This window comes from Amblyomma mixtum, chromosome 9 (assembly GCF_055824585.1).
Source record: "Amblyomma mixtum isolate Tamu chromosome 9, ASM5582458v1, whole genome shotgun sequence".
Taxonomy (NCBI): domain Eukaryota; kingdom Metazoa; phylum Arthropoda; class Arachnida; order Ixodida; family Ixodidae; genus Amblyomma; species Amblyomma mixtum.
In genome coordinates this window covers 78,222,296-78,237,865 of record NC_143020.1, presented here as the reverse complement: position 1 = coordinate 78,237,865, position 15,570 = coordinate 78,222,296, and the positions used below count along the sequence as shown (strand labels likewise).

The 15,570-nt window shown below is 43.4% G+C and overlaps 1 protein-coding gene across 4 annotated transcripts in view; it reads right to left on the bottom strand.

Moving 5' to 3' along the window:
• Nucleotides 1-442: 442 nt before the first annotated feature.
• Nucleotides 443-15,570, bottom strand: part of LOC149329810 (uncharacterized) — a 41,281-nt gene continuing 26,153 nt past the window's right edge. For 2 of the 4 annotated variants that reach the window (XM_089560513.1, XM_089560515.1), the window contains 2 exons: nucleotides 3,038-3,172; nucleotides 443-1,494 (listed from right to left, as the gene is read on the bottom strand). In XM_089560513.1, coding sequence (XP_089416639.1) covers nucleotides 1,204-1,494; nucleotides 3,038-3,172 — 426 coding nt within the window. In that variant the 3' untranslated portion in view covers nucleotides 443-1,203. Of the gene's footprint in view, nucleotides 1,495-3,037; nucleotides 3,173-9,707; nucleotides 12,427-15,570 lie in introns of those variants that run through there. The other 2 variants (XM_089560512.1, XM_089560514.1) reach the window with 1 other exon arrangement.

Below are 15,570 nucleotides of genomic sequence, written 5' to 3'. Positions count from 1 at the left end.
CGGTATGGCTTTTTTACATACATTTAATCTAAGGTTTGAATAATGCTGAGGCGCCTCTTTTAGCACCACCGCACATATGTACAGCAGGCTCTTATGCTTTGTATATAAAGTGCATAAATCTAAAACTTTAACGCTGTGTTGTAATTATGTGCAGATATGCCTAAAAGGTACGGAGTGCGCTTGGTACTGCAACGTTTCTCACGCTTCTAGTAGAGGAAATTTACATGTTTCTTGAAGTTGCACATAACTGCACCAGTGGAATTTGCTAGCTCATGCATAAGACACGCTCCTAATTTTATTTTAGCTAAGTGAGGCACGAAGGGAGCGATACTGTTCTTGCATTCTCCGTTTTATAGTGGTGTCTTAGCTGTACCATGTTACTCTCCATGTGTATTCACTGTATGAAGGAAAAGTCCGTGGATGAAAAAATGGACACACCAGAAACAGAACTTTCTTTTATTGGGAAATTGCACGAAATAGGCCAGAAACTATATCACAGGATTTCATTTAGCACGTGGCGAAATAAACGGTAAATCTCAATTAAAAATTTTAGAAGTAAATAAGTTAAGAAATATGTTATATAGTGTAAGTTTGCCGAAGTTGTACTTTTATACCTCTACTTGAGAATGAATCATCGGCGCTAATCTCTTAGACATCTGAATTAGTGACAAGAAAGAGCTCGTTGTTTCCCCATGAGACAAGCGTGTCATGTGCACAAACGAACGTGAAAAACCCACACAGAGATTCCACCCCGCATGTGTACAAAAGATACCACCGTTTAGCAAGGATTTCAACTGTCCCCAAGATATACCGCACCTTTTTGTGACGCAAGTAAAAGAAAAACTAACCTTTAATGATCACAAAATGAACAAGGGAGGGGAAAACCTCAGGTTGCTTGAGCCAACGTTTCGACAAGGGGACTTGAGGTTTTCCCCTCCCTTGTTCATTTTGTGATCACCAAGGACCATCTACCACACCGTCTTTCTACCATAACCTTTAATGAGAACGACATACAGTTATTGAATCAGATAGATATCCTAAGAGACGTAAATTTCCCGATTTATTCATGTTCCTTGTATAAAGTCCGCAAAGACAGTCATTGGACATTCATAGCCTTTTGGAGAAACAAAATTCTTTTGATGTTCGAGCTCTTTAAGTCAACCTGTATAACATCGGCTAGTTTGCAGGTCAACAACCGCAATTTCAGGTGCGAAATGGAGCGGAGTGCCACTGCCGAGGGCGCCGGGCGGGCCTGCTAGCATCAGGGAAATTGTGCCGAAAGTGATAGGAGATTTCATACAAGCCGCGGAAAAAACATAAGACTGTATTCTTCGCTTTTGTGAAGATGGCTACTGCCAGCCACAGGCAGATGTGCAGGGTGCCACTCGCCACATGGACAGCGCCGAGGCCAGTGAACCACAAAGCCCGGAACCACCATGGATGGTCTTCCTGCCGGTCGACTGACTGATAGGGCATCCCTGGTGCTACCTGCGACTGAGGAAAAAAGCATGATAAAGAAAGGTTGGCATGGCTAGCATTGAAACTGTCACATGCGTAAGAAAGGGTTTCATAGGGCAGCTTTAACTGCCCAATGCGACCGATCGAAACACTTAAGAGGAAATATTGTGCTAGATATTGGAAGATGGGATCACTAGCCTCAATATTTTTAATTAAGTACCTTACAGTTTTCTGGCATTCAAAATTTTTGCCCAAAAATGTTGAACTTGCACCATTTGGGAATATTCGTTCTATCGTCATGTCAAAACGTGTAGACGTTTTACGCAATTAAGTGCGCTTCCGTAATAAAGCAGGCCTGGAGATAGCAGTTTGTATATTTGGCAAAAGTGTTGGGGCAACGCATGAGCTAGTTTGGTTTGGTTTATTGGGGTTTAACGTACCAAAGCAACTCAGGCTATGAGGAACGCCATAGTGAAGGTCTCCGGAAATTTCGACAACCTGGGGTTCTTTAACGTGCACTGAAATCGCACAGTACACGGGCCTCTTGAATTTCGCCTCCATAGAAATTCGACCGCCGCGGCCGGGATCGAACCCGCGTCTTTCGGGTTAGCAGCCGAGCACCATAACCACTAGGCCACCGCGGCGGACAGTTCTGGTACGAGTAACAATGAAATGAAAAGAAAATTGAATATATCAGGAAAAAAAAACATTCAAGCTATTAGAAAGAAAACACTAAAACCTCTGGGTGCGTAGGTTGACAGCAAAACGAGGCTACCTAGACTTTCAAAAAGAAATGGCTTGTAGCTTCTGGTATTCATCTGTGCATGCACAAACTTTTTCTTAGATAACAGTTTCAACAAGTGACCACGTGTACGTTTTGAATCGGCATGTTCAGATACACGACCATGAATGTGTGCAGGCTCTCTGCGTGCCTGTTCAGGCACCTCTTTTCTTATCAGCGAAAAGAAATATTTTTTCCGCCTATATAGTGTATTATTGCATCAAGAAAGACAACCAGCGGGATTTCCAGTGCAAAAAACCAGAGGTTCATGTTATACACGGATGTGCATAGTTTGTACAAAGTGTATCAATTGATTAAAGTATAGATATCAAGATGTGAGCATGTGAGCATGTGTTAAGATAATACACTACCGACAATGGAATAAATTTGTCTTGAAGATTTTCATTACACTTGGTAATGCGAACAAAACTGATGTTATTTTTGCCGGCAGAATCTTTCTACATAAAAATGACGGGCGGTGTGCTGCCCCTCCCTCTTTATTGTGAAATATTTTTTACTGTTTTGCAAATAAGACAAAAAAAGAACCGTACTTTGGACATAAAAATCGTATGTCCGCCTGAAACTTATAGTTCAGTGCTAGTTGGGGCAGTGAGTGATAAAAATCTGTATGCTTCGTACACAAGCATATGAAAAGGTTAAATTTTATTGAAAGCAGTATCGAACACATTCACTCTCAGACGTTCACTTTTACTGCACACCTAGCTCGTGATGAATATGCACGTATGGTTTGAATTTGAAAGCCTACATACATTTATATTGTCAAAACGTCAGACTTACTTGGATGCAAGCGTTTCTTGCTGTGTTTTCTGGCCAGAAAAGTGCCGTGGGCGGGCGCGGTGCGGAAGAATGAACTGATGCCGGCCTCAAAGGAGCGACTCCGCCACGACTCATCGAGAGAGCAACTCTGCTAGTCTGTAAAATAGGAAATATTGCATGATGTAAATATGCTTGTTTAACTGAAGCATTCAAAAGGACCGTGAAACGATCTGCTAAACAAGGGTTGCCAATTCCTTTTGTATTGCTACGGGGGCCGTTTCAAATTTATTCTAAAAACCTATTTATTGGTACTTCACCTGAACTAGCGAAATCCGAATGCTCCCAATTAGGTCAAACCTTTACTGCCTTAGTGATATCGGGACTCTGGAATGAGGATTGACTCTTTCGCCTGTGCTTGCTAGTTAGGTAGCTTTAAGAAATTCAGGCAACCCCTTAAAGTGCTTTTCACGCGTAAAACCGCCCGAACACACACCTATCTATGAAGTTCCTCGCAAGTATTCACAATTTTACTAAAGAAATTGAAAGAAAGCATGGTTTCAATTTCATCTGCACCGTTTTTTTTTCAATCAGTGAGCATATATGATGTAACAAATCTGAACCGGCTATTGGTTGCAGGAGAGAGGTGGTGCACTCCCCGTGCAGTTTTCGAGTCGTCTTTACGACAACCTCTTGGTCCGAGCAGTCCAGACGCGCAGCCAGTGGCAATGGAGACAAGAAGAAAGATGTAACATTCAGGATAGGGTTGTTCTGGCTGACAGAGAGAAGCTCCACTTAGAGACCAGTGGAAGACCACTGCTGAGAAGGTCGAGCTGTCAGGCTAGTTCGTGTGGCATGATGAAATGAAAATAGCGCAAAAGAGGTACAAACGACAACGAGAGAGGCAATATGACGACTTGCAAGAGTTGCTATCCAAAGTTTTATTGCGGTATAAAGCAGATATTATAAAAGAAAATATGAGCATGTGCAACGACACCCTGTAGTGAATGCACACACATCATGGAACTGCAGATTGATATGGCAAAAAGCAATTGGGAAAAGCACATTCAGCATCGTAAATCTACGAAGAAGTGTCACTCGTGCTCAGGAAAAGGTGTTCGCGGGAAAAGACGTTCACTTCAAAGGTAGGGATGGGCAGTGTGTAAGCGTATTAATTCACGAGTTGAAGTTTCTTTGACTGCAATATGGTAAAGTTTAAAGCCTGGAGCGTCTTTCAAATTAGGTAAAAAATACGATAGTGGTGGCTCTTGGAGGTTAGTGTAGAATATATTGAACGGCCTACTTACTCTTCATACGGGTCACTCTCCATTCAAAACAACAGGGCGAGGTCCACATATTCGCGAACCAGTTGTATGGCCGGTATGTAGCCGCTTTTGATCGTCTACGGCATCTGAAGGTATCACTGGTATGCGAGGTAATTGTCGCTGGTCAGCGATAAGACAACGTACTGAGAGCCAGACTTGAGTCTCTCTCTTACAGTATGAAATTTACATCACTGGCAAGGAATGTTTTTTCGGGGCTGCCTTATTTTTTCGGGCTTGAATTTTCGTACACGCGTGGGCGCGTAGTTGAGGTCCGTCTCACCTTCTAAATGTGATTTGAAATTTTTTCGTTTTAGGGCTTATAATCTACCGATGTGATGTGACTTGGCTCTGGAGGGAAATATAAACTTTACAGCTCATACTCGACACCAAACTAGCGCTGCCTTTGACCATGATTTAAGTATGCCCGAGAATTTTGAAGTGTACAGGCTCTTTCCTGAAAGAAAGCGTAGATGTCGTGGCTTTGCACGCGGCTGTACTTGATTGGGAAACCGGTTTAGAAAGAAAAGGGTAACCTTCAGCTTCACTACATGAAGAGCTCGGATTAAAACAGGCGAAGTGGTTGTACTCGCGTTTAAGGTGTTTTGTTCGCGTTTCATTTGACGCTGATAGTAGTGCTTGAGAGTGTAGCCCTGTCTTGACGCTGCGTCAGCGAAACAATGGAGCGAACGTTAGAGTAGCTCTATGCAGCAAATTTTTTTAGTTATACTAAGGAAGTCCCCTGTACCATTCGACATGATCAAGACAGGATACGGCAATCATGCAATTTGCAGATCGTGAGTGTTCAAACGGCAGAAAGCATTCACAGACGGCCCTGAAGACGTCCGCAACGAGCTAAGGTCCGGTCGCCTGTCGACGACGGTTGCGGGCGCTAATGTTGATGGTGCTTGTGTTTTAGTGAACAGTGACCGACGTATAAGTGTTCGTATGATTGCAGAAGAGTTTGAGATGACGAAAAGCATGGAATTGTCATTGAACATTTGCAAAAGTGTCTGGTGTGCACAAAACTCGTCTCTCAAATTTTTGACCCAGGTACAAATGGCCACCCGGACAACCGTTTACGCCGAATTGTTGCAACGAGTTAACAGTGGTGGAAGGTTCCTAAAGCAAGGTATTACTGGCGATGAAAAATTGCCATGATTACATCACCTCCTGATGCGAGATTTGAGCGCAGCTCATCAGCTGTTTTAGCTTTTCGATAGACTGAGGCAAAGAATTCGACGGTGGCGACGGTAAGCTTTTGCTTTGGTGGCAAGCCCCTTAGGGTAGAGAGTATACGCAGTGCGAAGATTTAGGGCACGCTATCAGGTGCCCGTTGCTGTGTTGAGGGGCGTTCCTTGCAGTTGGCTTCGGCATAACTGGGAGAAGCGCAGAGCTAAGGTTAGGAAGAAATACAGGTATAGCGAAGCGAGCCCGTGGATGAAAGCGTAGAACAACGGAGGGGCAGCAGCGTGAAGGCTAGAGAAAAGTAGCGCGCGCCGTCGTCTGCTCGCTGATGACGTCACCGATAAGGTATGTATCACTCGCCAGAGATGGCACTACTATGAGATGGCAGGCAAATATGGAACTTGTGTCGAGGGCCGCCGGCTCTCCGATTGCGGTGACGCTGAAGATAGTGCGAAGAGGAAAGCTGAGAAGGAGGGCACAGCTGTAGCATGCGGACCATCGGCAGTGAAACGCTTTCCGCGCCGCCAAAGACAAAACCCAGAAACTCCTCCATGCAGCGTATACTCTCCCTTTTAGGATTTGACTACCGTAGCAGCTGCTCTCAAAAATCTGATTGCCGAGAGACGTGATTCTTGGCTAACTTTAACAATATTTTCTCACCCTCCACTAACAGGTCTGCTGTTGCCTTACCCACCTCTTTACCCTTCTCCATAGCTCAAAACGCTTTTTTAGTTCTTTCGTCACTTGCACAATGTCCAATTCCTGCAAATTCCTGCGTGCGTCGTTTACCTTTTAAGGATTAATGCATTAGCAAAAAAAGCCTACGTGGAAATGACGACACCCTTGCAAGGTGGGCAGGTGGCAACTTTCTCACCCTGCTACGAACGACCTTGGCCTTTATAAAATTAGTGTACTCCCTCGGATTACTATGTCACCATGCTGTGTGAATATAGATCTAATTGGACATGGTTCAAAGAAGGGAGTTAACCTCAGGCGGTTAACAGGAAATTAGGCACAGGCAAAAAAATCAGATGTGGGGGCTGAGTCAAAAAGACTGCAATGTGATTAGCAATAAGGATAAGACAGTTAAATTAGCCGAAGAGTTCTGACTTTATCTATACTGTGGGCAATGCAATGAGCACGTAAATTTGGCTGTGCTTCACAGCAATGGAAAATCCTGCCGGTAGTGAAAGAGGAAGTAAAGAAAGCCTTAGGAGAAACGCAAAGAGGGAAATCAGCTGGTGAAGATTGGTTAAGAGCAGATCTGTTTAAGGGCAATGGGAGATTGCATAAAAAAAATTGCCACCCCCTTTACGCAATGCCTTAAGACCTCGAGCGTACCAGAAGCTCTGAAGAACGCTAACAGAATTGTAATGCATAAGAAAAAAGACAAGATAGACTTCAAAAATACAAACCAATAAGCTTACTGTCCGTTCCCTATAACGTATTTACTAAGGTAATTCCTAATAGAGCCAGCACAACCTTTCAATTCAATGAACCAAATGATCAGGTAGGCGTTCGAAAAGGACATTCAACAACAGCGCATTATCACACCATTCCTTAGGCGACAGGGAAATGTGAAGATTACAACCAACGCTTACATATAGCTGAAACAGGACTGTTTTAATTAAACACATATGGGAGAGACGCTTGCCTTGCAGTGGGAAAAGTCAGACTGGTGATGGCCACTATGCCTCCTCGTCAACGCAACGTTAACATCACATATAACGAACCTTAGTCGCAACGTCTGGTATAACGAGCTTAACTGTGTAAATCTCCGATATATCGAAATTACCTACGACACCTAGAACATAACGAACCTTCGAGTCTGGACGTCACATGTAACGAATTTTGTGTGTTGGCCTAGAATATAGAAAACCTAATTATATCATCTGAATACAACGAAGTTCTGTACCTAAACCCCGGGTATAATGAACGTCTGTACGGGTAAAGGAACGTGATGGCCGTGGGCATGTTGCCACCAGCGCACTCTGAGAAGTGGTTCACCTGCCACTGGCTACTGGCAGATGGCTTCCTCCACTCTACTCGCACAGGCGCCTCTAATAGAAACGCATTAATAAATGCAGTCCAGTTGCCGCCTGCCCACAGTAGCAAAGCCCATCAGCTAATTAGCTGAGATAGACAGTCTCCCATATAACTATTTCTGCAAAAATGAGCCTTATGTATGGTCGGCAAGAGCAACCAAGTTCTCACAAGCACCACGGGTGGCTGTGTTTGAAGCAGCCACCTGCCAGGCCTGTGGAGCATCACCTCTTCCGCGCGATATATGTATGAATTCCGCGCGAACTATGTATCTATGAAAGAAAACCAGCACTTGTGCGTGAGGAATCACAGATGATTCTCATTGTACTCTTCAGGACAGTATAAGCGTCATGCAAGTTTTTTTGCTGGATAATGTGGCGAGCCAACTTGTGCGAAGCTTGAAGATGACGAAGATGTCATTTCGCCGAATATGCCTCTTACTGCTACGCCTGTACAAAAAAATATAGAAACCGGTCGTGGAGATTTCTGACACCCATAACTCTGCCACAGGAGGCATGCGTTTCTGTACGCATGCGTGTCTAGACATACGGGAAACACCGTGACATTTTTTTAGACTTCTGTCCCTTTAGTTTTAGGCTGTGACAGCGTCAGCCGGATGGGTTCGCTGATATATTTATGCCGCTTTCCCGTTCTATCACCTCATTGAACCAGCCTGCTGGTTCAGCGCCTTCAAGCGATTTGGAAGGAGACTCCACTTTCATTGAATAACGTCCTAAGTTTAAGGATATGGTCTTCCTTCCCTTACCCTAATAAAGTTGAGTTCTTGGTACTTGAGAATACTTGCACGTGTAGCACAAGGTTTTAGAAATCTTCTAGTTCATTTGCTGATACGTTCTATGTAAGAGGAGCCAGACTGCAGCGGACTAGTTCTTTCCAAATTTAAGTTGTTTATTAAAAGCAGCCTAGGTTTCTTGTCTTTGCCATGCATCTGCCTTAGTCCGCGCTTTGGAAGCCATTAATACAGCTCGAGGAGGGATGATAATATGGGACCAATTAAAGTTAATTTAACCCAATAGTAATTACAACGATCATTCAAGCAGCATTTTCCTTCACGAGGAGACCACTTACTTCGCACCATCACAAGATTTTTCATGACTCAGATTTCGTGTTCTTCATATAGAATAACCAAGATAAAAATAATGTCTAACTTGGTACCTGGTGCGGAGAACAATAGATTTGTAGCGATATATATAACAAATATTTAAAGATCAACCCCGCCTGGCTCAGAGAGGGCGATCGTATTCCTGCGCTGATTCTTCTGCATTGTTTACTGCTGCTTGTCAGTAATCTCGTTACATTTTATACCTCCCATTGCAGTACAAGAGACAGTCCTAGCATTCGTACAGACACATCACATAAGCGCAGTTGCCAATAATTATATAAGATTGCGTAAGTAAACATTACTTCATTTCAGCTTTACTTCAGAACTCTTGAGAAATGCCCAGCAGTAGTCCTCAATTTTGAACTGCGTGTTAGAAAGTCTCCAGGAGGTACAGGAGCAATGGGGGATATTCTCGTGGACGGCTTCGTAATAATTTTCACCTCCTGACATTTTCAACCTGCGGCCTGAAGGAGCAAAGTAGCACTATCGACGTTTTCAGTTCGCCCCTATCTAAGCGCGGCCGCCGCGCCCGCATTACACCCCATGTCCTCGTGCTCAGCACCCGAAAAGCGCAGAAGGCGTTGCCACGGTGACACGCGTATAGACATAGCATAGACCTTACAATTATGGCGCTGACAAAAGCCTACCCTCCTAAACTCGCACACTTGTACTCGCTCGTTTTTGAGTACCTTTGTAATCTCGGCTATGTAAATTTAGCGCCACATTTTGGTTAGGATGAGGCAACTGTGTATTGTGAGGTAATAGATTTAAAGAGGACGAGGTGATCTGTTGCGCCAATGTGGCTGCGTGAGGTGTCTGCTCCCCACAGCCCACGGATGAGCTTGCCGCGTCTCTGCTGACACCGTTGTTCCTTTGCAGGACACGGCAAGCAACAAGTTTTTTTTCTACGCTAACGTTAGTCTTGCACACCCTTGATACATTCACAAAAAGGCCCCTTTTCGGCAATCGATGATAAAGATACCGGGGACACTAAAAGATGAAACGTGAAAAAATAGGCAACGGCGCTTGGTTTTTATTCTTGCTTACCGGAATTACAGCACATCACTGATAAGTCATGTTGTTGTAGAGTTGAACGCGCGCACTCAACTGGGCTCCTCAGGCACTTTCGCCGGGACTCTGCACATCGGAGCTTAATATGGCCAGTATAAGGGATCTTAAAACGTTCCCTCCAAATACCAGTCGCTGTTAAGAATATTCCTGTTCGTAATCAAATATATTTCGCATAAAACTATTCAACCTGACGCCATTTTTCCACCTCCGGAACTTCAGAATCCTATCGTTTTTTCCTCAAATACAGCACGCTTGGTTAGTGCGCTATAGCAGTCTGTGACGGAAGAAAGCGAAATCTTGGCTCAGCAACTCTCTCAGCTGCAAAGCGTACGCTCCAGCGCTGTTTCCACGTGCACAGTCAGGTACCCTAGCATGAAATGTCAACTTGAAAACCAGCAACCGGTTCAAAACTCAATTAGCTTGCCTTTATAAACACACGCTCGACAGCTCTAAACAAACCTCGTCATTGCTGCACACGTGACCGTTAAAGGCTTCCTTCTGTTTTTGGCAGTTGTGAAAGCCTGAACCCCTGGACCTTTAAAAACAAGGCACAAAATGCTACTCGGCAACAGAAATTGCTAGCGAAAGTCATTCTGGCCAGCGTCGGCACTTCCCCGGTAATTACGAACATTTCAGGTGCGCAACATTATCTTTCTATCTTGCAGTTGCTCTCGGCGTGCCTTGCAGTTGCAGCATGAAGGATGGCGATTACTGCCTAATTGGTATAATAGGCTCTGTATCTATATATTCATAATATATGTTTATGCTTTCCAGGCGCATAAATAGGGATTTAAACACAAAGCCCGTCGTACCCCGGGATTTAGTTGGCAATACGGAAGCTTTGGCTTTCCCCGAGAAGAAAAAATTGTGCCCACAGCATGGGGTTACTTTATACAGAGACAGAGCCGAGTGGTGCCTATAGCATTGGCTAAAAGACGAGAAGCTGTTTTGAATAAGTGCTTTATTTCCGCAAAATGCAAATATATTTCAAAGACGTATACACGATGTCAGTGAGACCTGAGTGAATGCAGTTTTTCTGTTCACTTTCCCTTCGAATACGCAAATAATACTGTCCGTGAAGAGTCCGGCCAAAAAAAAAAATGATTTAACGCTTTTTGCCGCCATCTTTGCTAAACAGTATGTGTAAAATACATATGTATATCCAATTTTTTATACAAGTAATAAATATAAAGCGTTCTTCGGCGGCATAAAAATTTTTTAGGCAGGCTTTGATGTACTATTGTAGTAGAGTTAAAATCGGGGTCAGTTTGTACGTATTCATGAAAAAAAAAGTGAAAAGACCGAGCATAGCAAAGAGGCGAGGCACACACACGACGACAGGCACACAGACACCAATCGTCGTGTGCGTGCCTCGTCCCTCCGCTGTGTTCCATCTTTTGAGTGGCTTTTTTTTATGAATTGGTGTACTATCTTCCCTTCACAGCTCCATTTTTTTGTTATTTCGTCACAAATTATTTTGTAATAAAGACTAACGTGGCCTGAAACTATTGCAACACTTTCTGTTGAGTTGACAGAAGCGTTCTACTTAAGGTGCGTTGTTTCAACATTTAGTTCACCTCATATGGCGATAAATGAAGTAGATAAGTGGACGAAAGAAATCATTCTTAAGGTACATTCTTTCACGATATAGTTTGAATTATACAGAAATAACTGATTTCTTTATTCGGAATTCGTTTTCAGCTAGTTACAATAAGAGTTCAGAAGGATAATATTGGGTGCGTGTAAAACGGACAAGCCTGCACTAACCCGGAACAAATAAGGCGGCTATCGTTCGCTCAGTGTCGTGAAAGAAGAAAATGACAATGAAGAATCCATTGCAAGGTAGAGTGGGATCTTTGAGTGCAGCTTTCTCTGTGGCCTTCTTTTTGTGCGAAGTCTTCACGCCTCCAGTAACGTGGCGCAATGTAGTACGGTAATACTCCAGGAAGGAAACATTGTATTGATGGCCTTAGCAGGGGAATGCTTACCCCACTGTATTTTTAAAAAATTACGCCATATTTTGACGCCACGTATCTTGCAATCGTAGCGAGTATTGCTTACATTAGGTTACAGAAAACCAAAAGAATCAAATATCAGACGAGAAAGAATACGCCTGTTCAAAGTGTGTGGTAGCTGTTTTCTGACGCAGGCTAACAAGGGCCATAAACTATAGTTTCTACTTCATATGTGATGTCTGAATCGCAGGACTTACTTTGATTTTTCGATTCTTCACGTAACCCCTCGACCGCAGGAGTGAAAATGCTCTTCAGAGCTTCCTTTCCTTGACGAAATACATTTTCCAACGCATCTGACAAAATTCTCATAGAGCTGCGTTCTCCCCTCGCAGATTCACTCAGCTTGAAAAGAACATCGAGGAGCCACTCATATTCACGACCTGGCGGAGGATGGATTTCACTCTTTCCTACTTCGCTAATGATATTTGGAGGGAGCGTTGACAATAAAAAATTGTATTTTTGGCCATTATCGGTCATTCCAAGCATGGACGCGTGTTTTTCGAAAGCGTTGCGCCAGGTTTTCATGTCTTCGTCTGACAGGGCGAGTATAGGCAGCTCTGGGACGGTTCTTTCCAGGGAACAGCTTCCAAGTGCCTTGTTGTTCACGCCTTGTGGCTCGGGCCTCGATGTTCGCAGTGCGGCACAGGTGGTCTGCGTTGGAAGTTTTGTTCTCGACTAAGTCAGGTCCTCAATATTCCCGCTTCATATTCATTTCACTATAACATGGCGTTCTGCGGCGCTATTGCAATGTATGCAACAATTGCATACGCCGTTTTTTTTTATTTTACTGAGTTTGAGCTCCTGCATAAAAGTTGGGTTAAGCCCTAATGAAACATCATGTCGGACGTTTCCGACCTATTATCAGAGATCTCGCCGTGTTGATCATTATTACGACTTACAACCTTTACACTCCAGGTTATCGCGCTTTCTCAAGCCCGTTAGCTTGCTGAAGAATGTTGGCTTTCTGGAAACCTGAAGATAACCTTCTCCTTATCCGCCTACTTCCCTGTTTGAATTTCATAGTGTTCAGCATGACTGTGTTCTAAATACTGGCTCTTCGCTAGTTATACTTTTTTTTAGCAGTTGCCCCGCCATCTCCAACAACTACTCTCCTTAATGGGCTTACTTCACCAAGAGAAAGCTTTGCCGCTGTGATTAGTGTATAGTCAGCACAGCTGGGCAATATCAATCTTCAAACATAACTTAAAAGAAACGCCCAAAATTATTATTCTCTGAAGAAAAGCGTGCAGGTGGTAACATTGCCTAAGCCATGTGCTGTAAGAATCGCCTCTCATGCGCTTAATTAAAGGCTGAGGAATCATCATTAATATCGAAAATGAAAGGATGTGCAGCAGATTGCACTATTTTTTAGTATTAAAATTTTTATTCTAGTAGGGCTTAATGCATGTAACAGTAATACTTTGAGAAGGCTCCAACAACTACGAAATGGGCCGCAATGACCTCATTATTGCTTCGATTTTCACGTGAAACATCAAACTCTTATGGAGGACTGCCGTAATAAAAAATTTAAGGAAAAAAGCTCCGTATATGTGTACTTGATCCTCAACCTGTAAGAACACCTGGACAAAAAACGCCCAGCCCAATTGAAAATTCATTATCTCGTCTAACAAATTGGTCATCCAAAATTTAACTTCGCATGAGTTCCGGTAACATGCCACACATATTTGATAACGCAAACATGTACATTTTAACCTCTCAGAACCTTTGTACAAGATGCTAGCACGTCTATGATAAAGTAACTTTCTGAACAGGCCGCCTTTTTTGGCGATCATTAACAGCACAAGCAAAACAATAATACCTTACCATCACTCTGACCCAATATGACATAATGGCTCAAATTTTTAAGCCACGCATGTTCCTATCAGAATGGTTTCTACCTAACTAAAAACTTCAGAAGGATTCAAGCCATTGGAAAGCATGCCTCATTATGTTGAAAACATCCGATAAGGGAAAATTTGCTCAACATAGATTTGCATTAAGAAATAGTTCTATACACTTCCCCGCGCAGAAATCGTAGCATTACCGCACTATGATTCGCATAGAAAACCACCTAAAGACGACAGCAGGTTCCAGAAGAGCGATATCAGATAATTTGACATTTAAAATCCCTGAAATCCTACCGCCGAACTTGCCACAAAATTGCTAAGTACTTTAAAATTAAAAATATATCGCAAATGCGACGCTCCAAGGGTCAGAGAAGGCTTCATTTGCTAGGTATTTTTTGTTCGCCATTAAACATGATTCATTTTAAGTAATTTCCAAGAAAAGAAAAGTTTACTGGTTTCTCAATAGTTCAAAAAAACTACAGAACGTTTACTGCACTCGAATTAGTGCGAAAGCACGGATTTTTTGCTAAGTAGAAGACGGGAAGGGCGGTCTGTGTCGGGGGACGGAGCATTCGCTGTAGGCGAACTAAAGATGCGAACAGACAACTAGAAGAGACAAAGACTTTGCTGGGGGTTGTCACCCAGTGGATTAGTGCTGATGCACTAACAATACATCATATTTTGATGTCATGAGCGGCCAGAGCTATATGGGTGTGTAAAGCGGACTATATCAAAGTAAAGAAAAGCAATTTAACTTAGTAGAAATACACCCTGAAGTCAATCTGTATGGGCGCTTATCTTGCAAAGTGATAGATTTTGCAACGTATAGCTTCTGATTTTCTAAGCAGCCACGCTTGTACTGCTTGAGACATTTGCAATAATCTTTGACTGCAACCTCGTTCTAAGCAGCTACCTCCTTTCACTGTGTATTTTATTGACCTAAATAGCGCCAATTGAAATTGATTTAAATATTTTATGGATTAAAGGAAAAAATGAGGCATATCCCTAGATAGAGAAATAAAAAAAATACTGACCATGTTTGCCAGACATGGGACTGAATTAAAATTTCTGCATTTTGAACAAGACGAATGAATATATCGGCATGCGCATAGTTGCTTCCTTACCACAGTTTCCCGACACCGCATACTTGAAATAAGTAGAGATGAATATTTACCTTGCTATCACGACCATTAATTATTTAAGCGAAGATTGATCTTAATCTGGCCATCTCATTTGTCATCCTCAAAAACAAGAGGGTGCTTCGACGAACGAGGGCGCCCCGAATCAGCTATTGCAACTAGAATTTTTTTTTTTCGGGGGAGGGGGAGGGGAGAAGCAACGACAAAATGGGCTGGTGTATTCCGGTACGGGTGCTGCATCGTGGATAGCGTAAACGTGTGCGCGTTTGACGTGAGAAAGCGAGTATAGTAGGCTACTACTCACAGGAAGACCACCTGCCCCCGTGCCTCTATTTGGTGTGTTTGTATACTGTGGCCTTAGGACAACACGAACTCTCGTTCGCGAGCGAGGCTCTGGGGCGCTCTGGCTGGCGCTGTCAGTCTGCTGTAGAAAGCCCGTCAATAAACACGGCGGGCCTGACAATCTCCTCGGCGCCTTTTCCTTCCGTCGACATGCGCCGAAACAAGTAAAAGATAAACCCTCTCAATACGCGAACAGAGCCGCTCACAAGGTTAAACCCACCACCTCACAGTATGGAACACCTGCAAAAGGGACGATTGTTGGGCTAGTTGGTTCCTGATACTTAAACGAAACCACGCGAAAGCACGGGACCACAGAAAGGAAGAGGACAGACACAGCGCTGTAGACACCGAAAGCTCTGTGTCTGTACTTGCTTTCTGTAGTCCCGTGTTTTCGCACTGTTTGGTTCCACTACACTCTAAGAACAAAAGGAGTGCGGGGAACTCCTTTCGATGGAGTATACGCTTAT